This window comes from Phalaenopsis equestris, unplaced genomic scaffold, assembly GCF_001263595.1.
Source record: "Phalaenopsis equestris unplaced genomic scaffold, ASM126359v1 Scaffold000002, whole genome shotgun sequence".
In the NCBI taxonomy this organism is placed as follows: Eukaryota; Viridiplantae; Streptophyta; class Magnoliopsida; order Asparagales; family Orchidaceae; genus Phalaenopsis; species Phalaenopsis equestris.
The window spans coordinates 44,316,057-44,333,353 of record NW_018164444.1 but is presented as its reverse complement, the minus strand read 5'-3'; the positions used below and the strand labels follow the sequence as shown (position 1 = coordinate 44,333,353).

Here is a 17,297-nt window from a genome sequence, read left to right as displayed (position 1 = left end):
TTTGTATTAAATAGGGGAACTTGTCGGCAAATAAAACGGTTTCGCAGACCCAAACGGATGTCATATCTTTCTTAGTTTATTTGATCGAGTCTCACCCTCAAGTCTTGTGTTTATCCCTCGGGGTAGATACAGGATTTGAGGTTGAGTGCTCTTTCATTTAAACTATGAAAAATATGAAGTCAGTTTGATTTCATAGTTTTCTAAAATTATATATATATATATATATATGTAAATTAAAAAGTCCTTCCGAAGCGGGCAACGGGATTTCGATTCCGGCGACCGACAGCTTCTTACGGGCGACCCCCAAACATCCAAAACTCTCTTTTCCTTCCCCTTTTTTTTAAGCGCCGACAAATAATAAACGCAAATATTCGAACAGAAGCAACGATTCAGTTACGACTTATGAGTCATATCCCTCATTCAAACTAATCGAACAGAGGAGAGTTAGAAAAAAATAAGTGAGGACGAGAGAAAGAAAGGGAAAAGCAGACGAAACCATGAGAAGAACAGAAGAAGTGTGTGCCCTAGTTGAAGAAGAAGAGTTGTGGGTGACTTACTTTATGAACGAAGAGTAGATAGGGGGGCGTATGTGAATCCCTAGTTGAGGTGAGCACCGAAAACGTGTACGGGTGTTTGCGTGAAGAAGAGCAATGCTACAGTCGGGGCGAGAAGAAGACGGGAAGAAGGGAAGTGGAGGCTTCATGTCTGTGAGAAAATGTAATCGACATCAAAGCAATACCGCTCATCGCTCGCTCATCTAAGAGAAGAAGGAAAAAGTGACTTGTGTTTAGGTTTGGCATCGTTCTGTGAGAATGAAACCAATGCATTAGACGATCGAAGGAAAAAAAGTAGGAGGAAGAAGCGTGCGAATCTGTATAAGAGGGAAGGAAAAAGATGTTGCGATGATTTATAGATATAGACCAGTTGATGTGATATATATATGAATCAAACAGAAGAATAATCGACGAAACGAAAAATAGAACGAGACGAGAAAATTCACACCAAAGAAAATTCACACCAAAAAACAGTAACACAGCGAAACACACAGATTTATGTGGTTCGGCAAACTTTCTTATGTCCACAGGGTTGCAGAGGGTTTTACTACGTGAGGAATTTACATCAGTCGATCACCTCGACTTATAAGAGGAATATCTCACTTCGTTGCTCTTTCTTCTTCTCTCTTTTTTCTTTTCTCTCTACACCGAGATACACCGAAGAAATTCTACACCGAGATACACTGAAAAAGATAAACTTACAAGAGAAATAAACTCAATTCCTCTTCTGTCATAAGCCACCAAGAAGAAGTCAAGGGAGAACAATCTTCTTCTTCTTCTTTCTTCCTTCTTCCTTCACCAAGCACGCACACTCTACTTGCACTTCTCTTCCTCTATCCCAAAGAAACCCGAAAAACTCTTCCTCTATCCCGAGGAAGCCTAAAGAAGAACTCAATCGTGACTTCTAAAACCTAAGGAGAGTCTTCCGAAGCCTTTATCACGAACAAGGAGCGAAGGGATGTTTCGCTTCACAACAGAGGAAGGCGAGAGCGGTTGGCACCTACGGTTCGCGAACGGGAGCGGGAGACGCGACTCTTCACGAAGCTGAGGGAGGCGCGACGATTGGGCGAAGCAAGGGCTTCGCTTCGCAAAACAAGGGGCAGGGGCGGGAGCGAGATAGCGGGATCGGGCTCCAGCACAACAAAAGATTTGAGCCATGCGTGCGAGAAGAGCTGTCAGGCGAAGGATTAAATAAGGTAAGTTTAGGATTTTAATGGTTAATTAAGAGAATGTTATATATATGTGTGTGTGTGTGTGTGTGTGTTTATTTAAATGTAAGACTTAAGTGCATTTAATATCAAAATTGAAGATATTAAAATTCCTGAATTTATAGGTGTAAAGTGGCGCGAACTTCTTGTACACGGAAAAAGGATGAATTGAGGTCAAGAAGGCTAACAAGAAGCTTTTGCGTACAAGTAAGGGAGGAGATCGATCTGAAAGCTTATAAGTTAAAAGATAAGGCTAATATTATTATTAGAATTAATAGTGTTGTAGCTACTACAATACCGTGGACGTGACACTATAGCAGCTATGGTACCGCAAACCTTTTTTCTATTTGTTCTCTTACCTTTTCTAATTCTTTCCTATTCTAACTACTAGTACTTATCATAAAAATGTTTTTTGTTGTCTTAAAAGTTAGGTTTTGGTGAGTGTTACTTCAAATTTTTATTTGGACAGCCGCCAGCAACGGTTTTCCACTTCAAGGGCTATATCCGAGATATTGGGTAGTACTCCGATTGTATCTCTCTCCCGAGTTATTGACTATCTTCCTCCTATCCCCCTCCCTCATCTTCCCACATCGCTCCCTACTGCCATACCTCACCACAGCCGCCCGCAACAGCATCCTGATTGTTATTTTCTGCAATCCCAGCTGCTCCCATCGCCTACTCCTCCTTCACCCTCGCTATCCAAACCCTCCATCTTCGTTGTCGCAGCAAGCAACGCCTTCCTTTTGATGTTTTCTTGTCGTCCAACTGCTCCAAATAGCAACCTGCTGCTCTTTGGATTGTCGCCTCGTGTTGTCCTGTTGTTCAAGCTTTCATAACCGCTGTCACCCCTCATGCACAGTCCGGAAACCCCTTCCCTACCTTGTCGTCACCTCTCCAAGCCCCCTAACTATCACCACCATCACCTGGAATCCTCCCTAACGCGAATTGTGTCGTGTGTGTTGTATTTTCCCTTTCAAGTATGTTGATTGTAACAGTTCATTTGCTTCCAATAAAAATATTTATTTTTCTTAATATAGTTTGGATTAACTCTGGTGTCAGTATTAGAGATTACCTAACCCTAATCATATATTAGGGTTTCCCAGTATGACCCTGCCCAAGTCACCTCCACCAAAATTTTTCTCTCATTCCCAAACCCTAGTCAAATTTTGACTAACCCTAATTTTCCCTGACTGATTTTCAAAATTAGCAACCCCAAAAAGATTTCCTACACCTTCAATGAGTCTCATGCACTCTATTTCACCTCCCTACCCTAAACCCTAGTCATGCCACCAAGAGGTTCGCCGACTTCAGCGGGGCTTGCGGATATTGAGGATGAAACCCGAGAGGAGATTAACCTCGACCGAGATCTGGAAAATCGAAGGGAAGCAAGAGACGAGGATATGAATCCCTTCCATAGGGAGGACTTTAGTGATGCAGAAGCCGACTACGTCACATTAAAACCCAATATAAGAGGAGGTCGAGAGAAGAGACAACATGTGAAAAACAGGAGAATCTGAGGATGAAACGGCAGATCTAGTGTTAATTCCTATTAGCTTACTATAGACAAAAGATTCAGAATCTAGCATTAGAAGTAGAGAGACAACTTCATCGGGCGACGACCATGTCTTACAGGTAGCTCTCAATCTCAGGTTCTTACACCCAAATTACACCAAGGAAAATATCCAAGCTACCACGTCAGACGAAAAGCTGAGTAAAAGTGGAGAACATGTGGAACCAATCCCCATCATTAAATCTGTCCCAACCATAAAGTATTACAAGTGTCGGGCATGTTGAATCAGACTGCAAAACTAAAGGGGTGATCTATTTCAAGGAGTCGGGCATTCTTGAAAAATTGAATAATGATACAGTGGACACTAAAGACGATGAAGGCACAAAGCATAAGGACAAGCTTCTAGTTGAAGAGATATATAGTGATCCAGAAGAAGATGCAAACTTCAGAGAGGGTTCTCAATTTCCAGCCAACGAGGAAGAGACACTATTGATTCTAGTTGATCCCAAGATAAAGATTCCAACTAAGGTAATGGTAGATGTTCTCGAAGGTAGTGGCTTTGATGTAATAGCCAATCAGACAGAGAACAACATTATAGTGCCTCGAGCTAGCATTTGCAGACATTAAGAAAAGCATCAGCAGAACTAGCCTTGAATTTTCATAGAGGTCATGAGTTTGGGGAGCCGATATCAAACACAAGACAACCCCGAATAAAAGAAATTCATATCATTCAGAACTCATCCCTAAGTTGCCCCTACTGAGTGAGGCCCCGCATGTTGGAGATGAGGCATATTTGTGCCACGTCGGGAAGATTATGTGGAGTTATTCAGGTGTTAAATTCAGTTCAGCATGGTAATCATCATCAGATGTCCAGGCGAAAGGAATAAAACCGATCCCGAAAATTTGTCTTAGGAGATTGATGAGGAAGAAAATTCTTCAATAGGATTCAGGTCTTATCAGTGAAGAAGAAGAAGGCTCTCCTGAGTGGTTGCTAGTAATAGTGGTGCAATCTACCACAGACACAGAGTTGACTTTTTCTCACATATTGGTTTATCAGCTACATTCCACCAAGTACGAGAAGTGGAAGAAGAATGTTTCAAACTTAATGGCTCAAGAATTACATTACGAAAACATACATAAATATGCATCTTCAGCTTATGATGTGTCAAGAGAGGATACATATTTATTCTATCAAGACATGTTGTGGAATGATAACACCTACATGATTGATTTTCCAGTGGATTGCAACATCTCTGCTATGATCAACATGGCAGACTTGACTCCATGCTACAAAGAACCAAATACTTCGACGAATGAAATCGAAGCTCCCCCAAACCTGGGAGATTGACGCAGGGGCTTGGGTCGTGGTACTGTAGCTGCTACAGTACCGCATACCCTTTTTCCTATTTGATCCCTAACCTTTTCTATTTTCTTCCTATTGCAATTCTTTCCAATTTTAACTACTAGTACTCATGGTACTATAGCAGCTATAGTACCGTGAACCATTTTTCCTATCCCTAACCTTTTCTTTCATATACTAACTATTACTACTTATTATAAATATGTTGCTTGTTGTCTTAGGATTAGGTTTTGGTGAGTTTTATTTCAGATTTCTGCCTGGACAGCCGCCAGCATTCGTTTTCCCCTTCGAGGGCTATATCTGAGAGATTGGATTGTGCTCCGGTTGTATCTCTCTCTTGAAGTGGTGATTATCATCCACCAATCCCCCTTCTGCATCTTCCCACATTGCTCCATGTCGTCATTCGTCATTGCAGCCGCCTGCAAAGACATCCCAATTGTTGTTCTCTGCAATTCCAGCTGCCCCATTGCCTTTTCCTCCCTCTTCCTCGCTACCCTCAATCCCCGGCTCTCCACCTTCATTGTCACAACACTCAACGCCTTCTCTTTGTTGTTTTCCTACTATCCAGCCACCCCAAACAGCAACCTACTACTGTTTGAACTTCCACCTCGTGTTGCCCTGTTGTTCTAGCTACCTATAACCACTGTCACCCCTCACCCACAGTCCGAAAACCCCTTCCCTACTTTGTCGCAACCGCTCTGAGCCCTTTAACAGTCATCACCATCACTAGGGATCCGCCATGACGCGAGTTGTGTGCGTGTGTGGTATACCATTTCAAGTGTATTGACTGTAATCGTGTATTTGCTTCCGGTAATAATATTTACTTTTCCAAATTTGGTTTGGATTAACTCCGGTATCATTATCTAATAATCTTTGCAAAAAAAAAACTTCTAGGGAAATATATTTCTGATTTGATGGCTCTACTTTTGAAAGCAATTAAATACACTTCTCATTTTAAGTAATAAAAAGAGAAAAAAAAAAGTACTAGAGAAGCTCTTGTTGAGTACAAGGTATTAGAAAATAGGATTAGGTACGTCAAGCATATAAAATGAAGAGTAGAAGATGCACAAATAAGGAAAATAAATAGAATGAAAATGAAAGGCAGCCATGGTAGAGTGGATCAAAGATAACCTAGCTAATATTTATAAATAAATACTTGTATAAACTAAGGTTAACAAGTAATGAAACATGCAATACTCATCAAACATAAGTAAAAAAGAGTGGTTTATACAAAAAATCCATACTGATAATGATGATAAGTTACCTAACTTTTGCAACAACAAAAATATATCAGGGTGACATCTAAAACGCTAGGCATTCAAAAACATTCATCTTTCCTTTATAATAAAGAAGTTGGCATTCAATTAAAAAAAAATAACAGATAGCATCAATATCAAACAATCTGAACCGATGATCAAAGACAAGAACGCGTACAATGATTTAAAATTACTCGAGCTATGGCAAGAAATCAGCCAAAGACAATAAAATCAGTATCATCGAACTAAATGTCTTAATTCGCCACCATATTACAGAACTATATTCCATATCTAGTATCAACGAACTCTAGATCAGAATAAGACTTTTTTATTAGTGGTAAGGGATGGGGAAAGCGTAATAGCGCCGGGAGCAAATAGGAGAAAGAACTAACTTCCGAAAGTGTCGTTGGCCATGCACAAGAAGATAAGACGATCGGCCCTGAGGACGTGGAATATATAGCGGTCCTGTGAAAAGCACGTCCTAGCATCGGAGTCCGGCGGCAACTTCTCCAAGATTCTCCGCGCAACCGCCCCGATGTTCCCAGTAACGGCGGCAAACTCCGCCAAAACCACCGTCCCCCTCGCCACCACCGCGTACAAGATCGCCATGGCCGACAATTCCTCCTGATTTCCCCGTCTCACGTTCGCCGATCTGAAGGTTTGGGAAAATTTTACAACGTGCGCTACAGGAAGTGCTAAACACTTGAGTAATCTATAAAGTAAAATCTAAAAGAATTACTAGTAAAAGAGTAATGTTATTGCAGTTCATGTGAATTTTTTATGAATGTTTCATTTAGTGAATTTAAATAAATTCAAAATTTTATATATTTTTTATTTGGTTTAAAGTAAATTAAAAATAATATAATAATTTATTTAGTAGGCGAGCAATAAGCGGCGGGCTGTGTTGTGGCCTGGTGGGCGGTAGTCGGTGGCCAGCACCAGGCGGTAGCGATAGGCGGTGGCGAGTGGCGTCCAGGAAGCTGTGGGATGCCAACGGCTGGCGAGCGTTCTGCGACCGGCGACGGGTGGTGGCGGTAGCGATGGGTGACAATTTATCATTAGCATTTTATAGTGTGAGACCAAATTCCAAATTCATTCAAAATGAACTATGGAGTGAATTTTAAATTCATTGACATTTTTCATTGTATTCATACCAAATATATAATTTCCTCAAATTGGAAGGACCAACGAGTATCTTTGAAGCACATCAGCATTCAAATGTGTATCTTCGAACGGGCTCACTAAGCTTAAGTTTTCAAGAGAGCACCTTTAACCGAGCTAACTCACATTTCCCGAGTTCTTCTTTCAAGTTTGCCTATACCAATTGAATCTTCTACCAAGCTTAACGCTATGTACTTGCTTGCATCACCGAGCTCAATGAAAAATTCCTTGAGGTAGAAGGAAGAGATCTACAATTTATTGATTTATATGTAAGTATTTATTGGTCGTCTAACGCCCACACTAATGGTCATGTCAACAGCAAGTCTACTCATACTTCATACTACACAACATGCAACGTAGCTTTTTACTTTATATGTTAGACCCATGCATGGGCCGTTCAAATCAATGATGTATGAATAGGGACAAATAGAAAGAAAGGGTCGATTTGGCTCTCTCTCTCTCTCTGCATCTCACTTTTTCGCAAGGTCTTTCCCAAATTTTATGGGTTCACGAATTACAAGAAAACATACGTCCCAAATAGATTCAAAATCTTAAAAAATGTGTTGAGCTTGAAACACATTTTCAAATCCAGCAATAAGATCTTTTACTAAAAAGAAGAACAAGACAAAATTATTGATTGCACTAGAATTCTTGATGCAATAAATAAATAAACTCAAAGAAAAAAAATAAGCAAAATGATAGAGGAAACAAGAAGTGTCTGAAAACCATTCCAAGAGCAATTCGAGAAGTCAAACGAGATTTTCGAGATCAATGGCGGGAATATAAGGACAACAAAGACATCAAGCACCAAGAGAAGAACTACGTCAAAATAGAGCAAGGAGAGCACTAGCTTTGACATTGGAAGAAGAAAATTATGATAAGGACGTGTCGTATGTACCTACAGAAGAGACACTAGAGTCTATAGATGACAAAGGAAGAGATTGTTGGAGAATGAATTTTCTAGAGAAATTGTTAAACATACCCTCCAAGAAGGCTTTAAAACCATTCCATGGATTTTTACGAAGGAAGGATTAATCTGCTGATCATATATCCTCTTTCGAGTCAACAGTGTATTTGCTATGAAAAAATGATGCCCTTAAGTGCCATCTATTCCTCAGAATGCTTAAGAAACCAACATTATGCAGGTTCAATAGCTTGTCGGTGAGATTCATTGTCTCCTTTAGTAAATTTAAGCAGATGTTCGTAATCAAATTCATCAATGCTCAAAAGCTGCAAAATAGCTATCAAGCTTTATTAAAGATCTGACGTGCTCCATTTGTAAGCTTATGGAGCTTTATCACTTAACTCTAGCGTGAGATACTCAACATCGTGGATCTCTTTAGCCTTTTGTTGCCCATCCAACACGCGTGTAGGGTCTACGCAAAGGTCCATTCCAATACGTAATTCGCTTGCGATTGCTAAAAACTTTGGCTGAACTTTTTGAGTAGGCTAACAAGCATATTTTAGCTAAAGGATATCACTCTTTGTTGAACCCCTATGGCGCGAGAAAACAAGAAGAAGGGTTCAAATAGATAGAGTCTTCTGAACATTTGGGACCTCGATTCTAATTCGTGCAAAAGGGTCATTTAGGTGCCCTAAGAAGTTGTTCTCGGCAGCAGTAGTGATATGCATCAACTTTTTATGCTTTTCATGCTTTAATTCCAGCAATTTTTCTTTTCAAATATATTATTTTACGCTTTTAGATGGTTGGAATTGTATTTTGTAAATTACAGGAAGTCTAGCACGAAAATCAGAGCTAAAGTGCAGGACTTTGGGAAAATCAGCATTGGCGTAACCACGTCTGAATCAGATGTGGCCACACCACTTGAGTAGCGTGATCATGCCAAAATTGGGTGTGGTCACACCCAATTTTCAGAGCAAAACGCTTGGCATGACCGTGCCTCCCAACCCGAGCGAACGATGTAATTACACCACAAGACGGGCGTGGTCATGTCGGGCCGTATTTTTTGTTTAGAAAAATTTTTAATACAAAATTCTGACTAATTTGAAAAATTTTTTGAATTCATTTTATAAAATCATTGCAGTAGTAAGAATTTGGATACTTTTTGGAGATGGTACTGCAAGGAGGTTAGGGTTGAGATGAAGTATTATTTTCTTCCTTCAGATTTTATGGTGTTTGTATTTTCTGAGAGAGTTGTGAGAGAAACTGAAGGCTATTCTTGTAAGAGAGGAGATAAAAGGGTTGTAAGTACGATCTATTGTAATAAAAATGTTTCTTGAAAGTTTTATTTCCATGAAATCTTCTTTATTTTTCTCTCGAGCCATGAGTAGCTAAAAAGTTTTTTGTACCTCTATGATTCTTGGATGGTTTTCTTGGTTAGATTTTTATTTTGGATTTCTCATATTATTTTTTTCGCTTTGAAATGTTAGGAGTTTTTTTTATTAATCTTATGGCCTTCGTTTACTTCTAGCCTAACAAGTTATGATGTTAAAATCCATCGTGATTTATGACTTCGACAGAAAAGTAGTGGAATGATTAGATTAACCACAAGATCCGAACAAAATAGGAATATTTTATTCTGAACTTTGCAACCAATTATAGAGGATCGAATTTTATTGGGGATCCATAAGATAAGTGGAAGCTATCTTTATGGAATTCCAAATCTTCTTGGGACTAAGGCACAAACTTAAAAAGAACTTCATATCCCTAGTTTAAAACCTCCATAAAAGAGAAATTTTTATGAGAATCAAGCCAAGTGCCACACCTAAATCATAGTGTGTGATCCTCATTACTATTAGGAAAATACCAACGAAATTGGATCCTCATTTTCTTCTATTTTGCTTTCTTTGAAATCTGCTAGATTTAAGATTTTCTTTCCTTGCTTTCTGATTTCTCCAAACTGGGTTGGAATATTTACTAAACTAGAGTTTTTTCCTTTTCAAAATGATTTCATAATAAAGTTTTCCAGTGGGATCAATATACAGTACTCTTTAATTGCATTTATACTTGACATATATAATTGTGTTGTGCGGCAGATATAGAAGAACTATAGTTGAACAACTAGATATCTAAGTTTGGTATTTTTTGTGTCTCTATTTCAGTGCCCGTGGGTTTTCTTTCATGTCCTGTGTTCTTCTTTGCATATGCTAAAAATTAAAAAATTAAAAAAAAATTAGATATAAAAAAACAAAAAAAATATTTTAGTGAATTTTTAATTTTCCTACATTTGTTTGAGTCTCTGTATATTGCTTGTGATTGTGTGTTGAATCGTCTCTTATGTTTGTGTTGTTTGGATTCAGTTGTTTTTCATTTTTAGTCTTTTTCTTTGAGTCCAGAATCACTAGTGTGTGAGTTTACATTCACTTGTCCACCAATGTATGTGTAGGAGTGCACACACTGATTAACACCATTTGACCCTGAAATTGAACAGACTTTTAGACGTCGTAGGAGAGCACTCGTTGAACCTGAAAAATTTATATAAATGACTCACCTTCTGGATAAACATGAGGCCTCTTAGAGACTTGGCCAACCCACTACTGAGGAGATTCACATTAGCATCTATTAACCTGCAGTAGAAGCAAATACCTTTGAACTGAGATCTTTCATGATTCAAATAGTTCAACATAACCAGTTTGGGGGGCCCACAGAAGACCCAAATCTACACTTGAAAAACTCCCTAAAATTTTTTGTCACATTTAGGTATAACAATGTCCCCAACAACGTTTTTAGACTAAGGCTTTTCCCCTTTTGCCTTAAGGATAAAGCCAAGGTGTGGATGAAATCCTTAGCCCCAGGATCTATTACCACTTGGAATGATTTGGCCCCCATCAATTCTTAGCTAAGTATTTCCCTCCTTCTAAAACTGTTAAACTTAGGAATGACGTCACATCATTTGCACAATTTGAGGGAGAGACCATTTTTGAGGCCTGAGAGTGATTTAAGGAGTTACTGAGGAAATTTCCTCACCATGCCTTACCCAATTGGCTAATCATCCAAACCTTCTATAATGGACTTGAAGGTTCTCTTAAGTCCATTATAGATGTTCTTGCTGATGTTTAAGCCTTATGAGGAAACCTATGAACCGATTGCGGAGATGACTACCAACAACTTTCAATGGCCTACAAAGAGGGTGCAACCCAAGAAGGTAACTAGTGTGCATGAAACAGATGTCCTAAATATCTTAGCTAACCAAGTTTTGGTCATATCAAGGAAATTAGATAATCTCGTTGCAAGTGCATTACTAGCCTCACCCCACATAGAAGTTCTAAATGCCACTAGAAATCATAACCAAGCCAACAACTCTTACTCCAATAACTACAATCTGGATGGAAACAACACCCTAACCCTACAATGGAACAACAATAATCAAGCCAATTTAAGAGGAGCACAAAACCAATTTTTTAAAGGACAAAAAACAGCCCAACCTCCTATATTTCACCCTAATCAAACCTAAAAGCTAGCCACATTAGAGGAGTTGGTGAGATAATAGCATCTGGTAACACAAAGGCATGGGGTATCAATTAGGAACACTGGGGACAATTGGGGCAATTAGTGAACTGTTTCAACCATAGGACCCCAGGAGCACTCCCTAGTAACATTGAAGTAACCCCCAACGAGAAAGGGAAGGAGCAAGTCCAAGTAGTAAAATTTAGGAGTGGTGGGGATTTAGATGAAACTTCAAGGATTATGAACACTCACATAGATGTGGAGTCTGATTTGAAAGGAGGAGAAAAGACCTGCTAAAGAAACTTAAAAACCTGAAACTCCTATCAAGAAGAAACTTGAGATACTTCCACCTCTATTCTCTCATATGTTGAAAAAATAGAGTTTGGATCAGCAAATTTCTAGGTTTCTAGAGGTCTTCAAGAAGTTAACCATCAACATTTTTTTTGTTGAAATCTTACAACAAATGCCTAGTTATGTCAAATTTATGAAGGATGTGTTGAAGCAAAAAAAAAAATTAGGGAATAGAGAGATCATGACACTAATTGAAGAGTGTAGTGCAATCTTGTTAAAGAAGCTACCTGAAAAGATGAAGAACCCTGGTATTTTCACTATCTCATGTGCCATAGGAGATCAATTTGTTAGGAGGGCCCTTTGTGATTTGGGAGCTAGCATTAATTTGATAGCACTGCCAATTTTCAAATGACTTGAACAAGGGGAAGCTACACTCACCATCTGATAAATCCTTAGCCTTTCTCATAGGTATCATTTAGGGTGTGTAGTTAAGGTATGAAGCTTCATATTCCCTACTGATTTTGTAGTTCTGGACATGGAGGAGGATAAGGAGATTCTCCTTATTTTAGGAAGACGATTCTTAGCCACCAGTAAGGCAAATCAACATTTGATATCACGAAGTCTATGAGATATTCCTAAGACTGAAGTGACGATCATTGATTTAGGATTGACTTAGTGGATGGGGTGATGACTAGCCAATTTTCTTAATTTTTGAAAGACAATCCAACAGAGTAATATGTCTTTGAGGATGAGATTGAGAAATCTAATGTTAAATCCTCTCTATTTGCAGAGGGCGACTCTAGGAGGTTTAGGGAGAGGTTTGAACCCTTAGAGTTGACCTTGCACAATGTTAAATCCTCTATATATATCCACTTGTGTGCGCGTGCGCACACACACAAGCATAACTTTATAAGAGCAATAATTATATAAAGAGGACAAAATTGATCAAGAACTTTCAGAGAATATTTCTATGAGTGATTTTATATACATTGTTGTAGAATCAAAATTTAAGCGATATATGTTGAACTTAAAAAATAAGTAGTGAGTATTTAATTTTAAAACTCTATCCCTATAAATGTTCTAAAACAATTATAAAAAATGATTATTAAATTAAACATATAACTAATATTAAATTATTATTAAGTATTTAGTTTTATAAGGGTAATTTTTTATTCTATTATATGATATTAAAGGGTTTTGTAAAAATCTAGGGGTATATATATTACATTTCAATTTATTTTTGGGCTACTTTGGTATGTTTCATGCAAATTCACACTTAACCCAAGCTCACTTCGAGTTAAAAAATTGATTCAATTTTGAAGCATTTTTTTATCTCTAGTTAAGCACATAACACCGATTCATTTTTAATTAAAAATCACCCCTTAGTTTAATTGTATCTATTGCGTGACTGAGTTAAGCCAGCTTATGCACAATTCAATAAATGACTCGTGAATGAAGGTTGATGAGTCAAAACGTTAGTTTGAACAAGTCCTAACTTGATTGGCCAGCTCGTAAGTCTCCTCGATTGTTACTGTTAACTTTGTGTGTAAAATCCCAATGTTAAATATTTATAAAATAAGAATTGAATAACTTACATTTATTAATAGCATCTGAATCTTAAAAAACACACTTTTTAAGGTTTGGAGTACTCAAAATCTTTATATTTTGATCCATTAATAAACAATACATTCTATGAATTTTTACAATGTATTTTTAATAATTTAGAAATGAAATCTATAATTTTAAAGTGTTGCATAAAATTTGAATCAAATATATAACCCAATTTTTGTTTTCCCATAACATAACACCATTAGGATTACACCCATACTCATAACCAAGATTTGTCAAATATCCACAAAGAACACCTTGTTGCATGTTAGAATCAACAATTGTCTAATTAAGAGCATGTATTTATGAAATTTCATGTTGCATGTTGGATTGTATTTGAGCTATACATGTCAAATCTAAACCTAAATCAAATCTATCTGGATCATTTTTAATGTTTCAATGAGATTTTGGCCTAAAAGTGATCTTGCATATTTAATTTTTAGCTTAGTGAAATTATCATGAGATCATTTTGAGGCTATAATATAATATTTGGCTAAAAGAAAAATGATTTATTTTAAGGTGCTAATTGCTAGCAATAATGAAAGTGCTAAGTTGGCTTTATTATTGTACACATTTTTTCTTTAACTTGTCAAAATCCAATACAAACTTTGCTAAGCAAAGAAAAAAATCAATTGAATCATATTGAAATCTTCAGCCTATAACTCCCAAAGAATTTTTATGTCGATACCTTGAAAATAATTGACTTAAGAGTCAAATTTAAAACATAATTACTCAAGCCATATCCCATAACGAACTTGACATGAAAGGCTTCTTTGATTGTAATTTTTTTTATTTAATGTGAAAATAAAATTTTTATCTTAAAAAAATATATGGCAAATTATTATGAACATAGAAATAAAACTTTAATAATTCAAAGATTTTAATTATCAATGTAATGATTCTTACGCAGATCATTTTTGTACAATGAGACCAGATTTTAACGAGACATCATCTTAAGTTCTTAACCTACACAATTACGACTTAATTGATTATGATAAAACACATCTCACAATAATAATACGCACTTTCAACATAAATTCAATCATTTAATTTTGATCATCACCAACACTAACCATAAAAAATTCATCAATACAGACTTGATCACCCGCTTCAAAATCTCCATCAAACACAAATTTTGGAGCCCAATACCTTCATCAACCCCTTCCATATTATTTGGGACATGTCCATCAAGCATGCATATTGACTTAGTTCTCTACCTCTCCACTCAAAGAATTAGAAAAATAAATAGCTTAATTTGACAAAGTACAATTCAAACTCATAAAAAAAAAACATCACATCCTCATCCACTCTTTTATCTATATAAATCTAATGATAAATTATTACATAAAATCAATTGCATTTATTATTTTAATATTATATCTATAACAATATATTAAAAAATATATACCACTTAGTACAACATTTTGAATCTCTCTCCACACAACATGACAAGACCTAGTTGGTCTCAAGTAGTGATATCATGAATACTCTTCCTCTTGGTCTCCTTCTTCACGGTCTGCCTCAAGTAAAACTTCTGCGCGTGGCTCGCCACCTGCGTCGGCGTCCTCGTCCTCACCGCCCATCTCGATATATTCCTCCAATCCCCTCTTCCGAATCTCTCCAATCCCTCCAAAAACCTCCTACAATCAATACCCCCAAAATCAATCATCAAACCCTAAATCCCCAAACACATCAAAGCCCTAAAAGAACAAAACGTACCTGTGCTCCTCTTCCGTCCAAGGAACCCCTTTCTTCCTCCCATCCTTCGCCGGATGCTGCTCCGGTGATCGGCCGCCGGAATCTTCCTCGTCTTCGTCATAGAGATCAAATCCGCCGGAATCTATGAGGGCGATATCGTGGAGGAGAGCGATGTAATGGAGGCGGACGTCTTCCGGCGACTTATTGGGGATCTGGGATGAGATCCTAAACCAACGGTCTGGAGTATCGTCTGGCATGTCGACGAGAGCTTTCTCAAACGCCTTGTTCTCCTCCGTCGTCCACTTTGCCGGAATCATGCTGGAGCTGGTGGCGTCGTGCTGGTGGTTGCGGTACATGTTTGCCTTGGGAGAAGAAACTGGAAGGTGGTGATAGCGCTTTGTCGGGTTGCTGGTCCGCATGGACACCGCACCGGGCGATTTATAGAGCAATTGCCCTTGATAGCGATGAACTCCTCTTTTTAACATTATTAAAATCATAATATAGATATCGAAATATTTAAATGATCGAAAACCAAATATATTATAAAATAGTACGATTATAAATGGTTTGCAAATAGATATATAAGCGATTGGCTATGTCTTAGGGTCTATTTGAGGCAGTTGCCGCTTATTAATAAGTTGTTGCTGATAAACAGCTGATCCAGATAAGTTGTTGATAAATAGCTGATCTAGATTAGTTGTTAATCCGAATATAACTTATTGATTGTTTGATTTGTGATGTTGGAAAAACAATTGTTTTGTAATTATTTTTGCACAAATGACAATTTTGCCCCTGTATTATAATGTTTTTTTTTTAATAAAATATGCTATTGAGTAAATTGTAAGATATCATATGATTATCATGTTTGTGTTTTACTTAATTTGTTAGATGATTAAGTTATAAAAAAATGATGGAATGGTATTCACATATAGTTGTTATATAGAAGAAACATTAAGTTTATTAATTTTATAAAAAATATTGTCCATGCCTATATAAATTAGAAGTAAATTAAGAATTGTTGTCCTATAAGAAGAAAATTCATATTAATATTGCCATCGAATCTCTTAAATATTACTCAACTAAAGTATTAGGATTCCAATTGAGTTCCTACTCAAAATGAATCATTTTTCAAAACTAACCCTTTATTTGAAAAAGTTTCAACATTTAGCAAAACTCTTTTAAGTCATGGTGAGCAAAATTATCGTTGTATTGAAATAACTTCTAAAGAAGCTAATTTAACAAACGAAAACAAATACACGGAGCTTCTCTGTATTCTCGAAAGTGAAGCTGTTTTACCAAACGAAAGCAAGTATATATATCAACATTCGCTACAACGGAACAGAGATTCACTGCATTATCAAACGTGAAGTTGCTTTGCCAAACGAAAGCAAATACACATATCGACATTCACTAGAATAATGGGTGATAACAATTAGTCTTAGATTCTTGGAATATATTCAACCATAGAGCATCAAACAAATTCATAAACTTAAATAAAAATGTGAAGCACACGTTTCTACCATCCCGACAAGCATAAGGCGGTGTGATGGATAAGCGTGGGAATGCACACGTGAAGCCACGGTGAGGGATCAAAATGCCAGAGGTCATTGTAGGCCAATCTCTGCCGTTCTTTTTGGTTCATATGGGGAGCGTTTCTGCGGCTCCAAAGCTTCGACAGCGTGGGCGGCCGGCGGGCCGATTGCGACGGCTTGCTTTAATTTTCGGATGTAGTTTTTGTTGGGGCTCTTCCACCTGCTCGAACGAATATGAATATATACCATGCATTGGATTGTTTACCAAGATAAGGAAAAATGCTCTTAATTAAAAAAAAAAATTTCGCACACATAAATAAAAGATAAAATAGACATTAATTTTTTTATGTAAAAAAAAAAATTGAAGCACGTGCATGATAAAATTTGAAGAATCTAGTCGTTGAATTTGAAAGCTTCTGGGAGATATAACCAAGTTATAGAGCGAAGAAAAGAGAAAAACAGAGAGAACAAAGTAATGAACAGTAAAATTGTGTAATATTTGTTCATGAAATGAACCTCCTATTTATAGATAAGGGGATCGTAGGATTACATATGTACCCCTAGTAAAGTAAGGACAGTAGGGGGTATTTTAGGTAATATGCATTAGTAGGGTCGAGAATTTGAAAAGGCACCCGACTCGGTATATAATCTAGGCGACCATAGGTTTGGGGATCGGTTGAAGGATGTGGGGAACCCGCCAAAGATTTGAGC

General features: G+C 37.3%; 2 protein-coding genes across 3 annotated transcripts in view; both read right to left on the bottom strand.

Annotated features, from left to right (window-relative positions):
* Positions 1 to 6,591, bottom strand: part of LOC110020824 (vesicle-associated membrane protein 714) — a 67,260-nt gene extending 60,669 nt beyond the window's left edge. Inside the window, exon 1 of one of the 2 annotated variants that reach the window (XM_020719091.1) lies at positions 6,281 to 6,591. In XM_020719091.1, the coding sequence (XP_020574750.1) occupies positions 6,281 to 6,497 (217 nt within the window). In that variant the 5' untranslated portion in view covers positions 6,498 to 6,591. The remainder of the gene's footprint in view (positions 1 to 6,280) is intronic. The other variant, XM_020719083.1, reaches the window with a different exon arrangement.
* Positions 6,592 to 14,624: 8,033 nt separating this feature from the next.
* On the bottom strand, positions 14,625 to 15,581 carry LOC110036359 (transcription factor DIVARICATA-like). Its single transcript, XM_020740788.1, has 2 exons — positions 15,076 to 15,581; positions 14,625 to 14,996 (listed from the first exon to the last, which is right to left on the bottom strand). The coding sequence occupies exons 1-2, from the start codon at positions 15,549 to 15,551 to the stop codon at positions 14,822 to 14,824; spliced, it is 651 nt and encodes a 216-aa protein (XP_020596447.1). The 5' UTR covers positions 15,552 to 15,581; the 3' UTR covers positions 14,625 to 14,821.
* Positions 15,582 to 17,297: the final 1,716 nt, after the last annotated feature.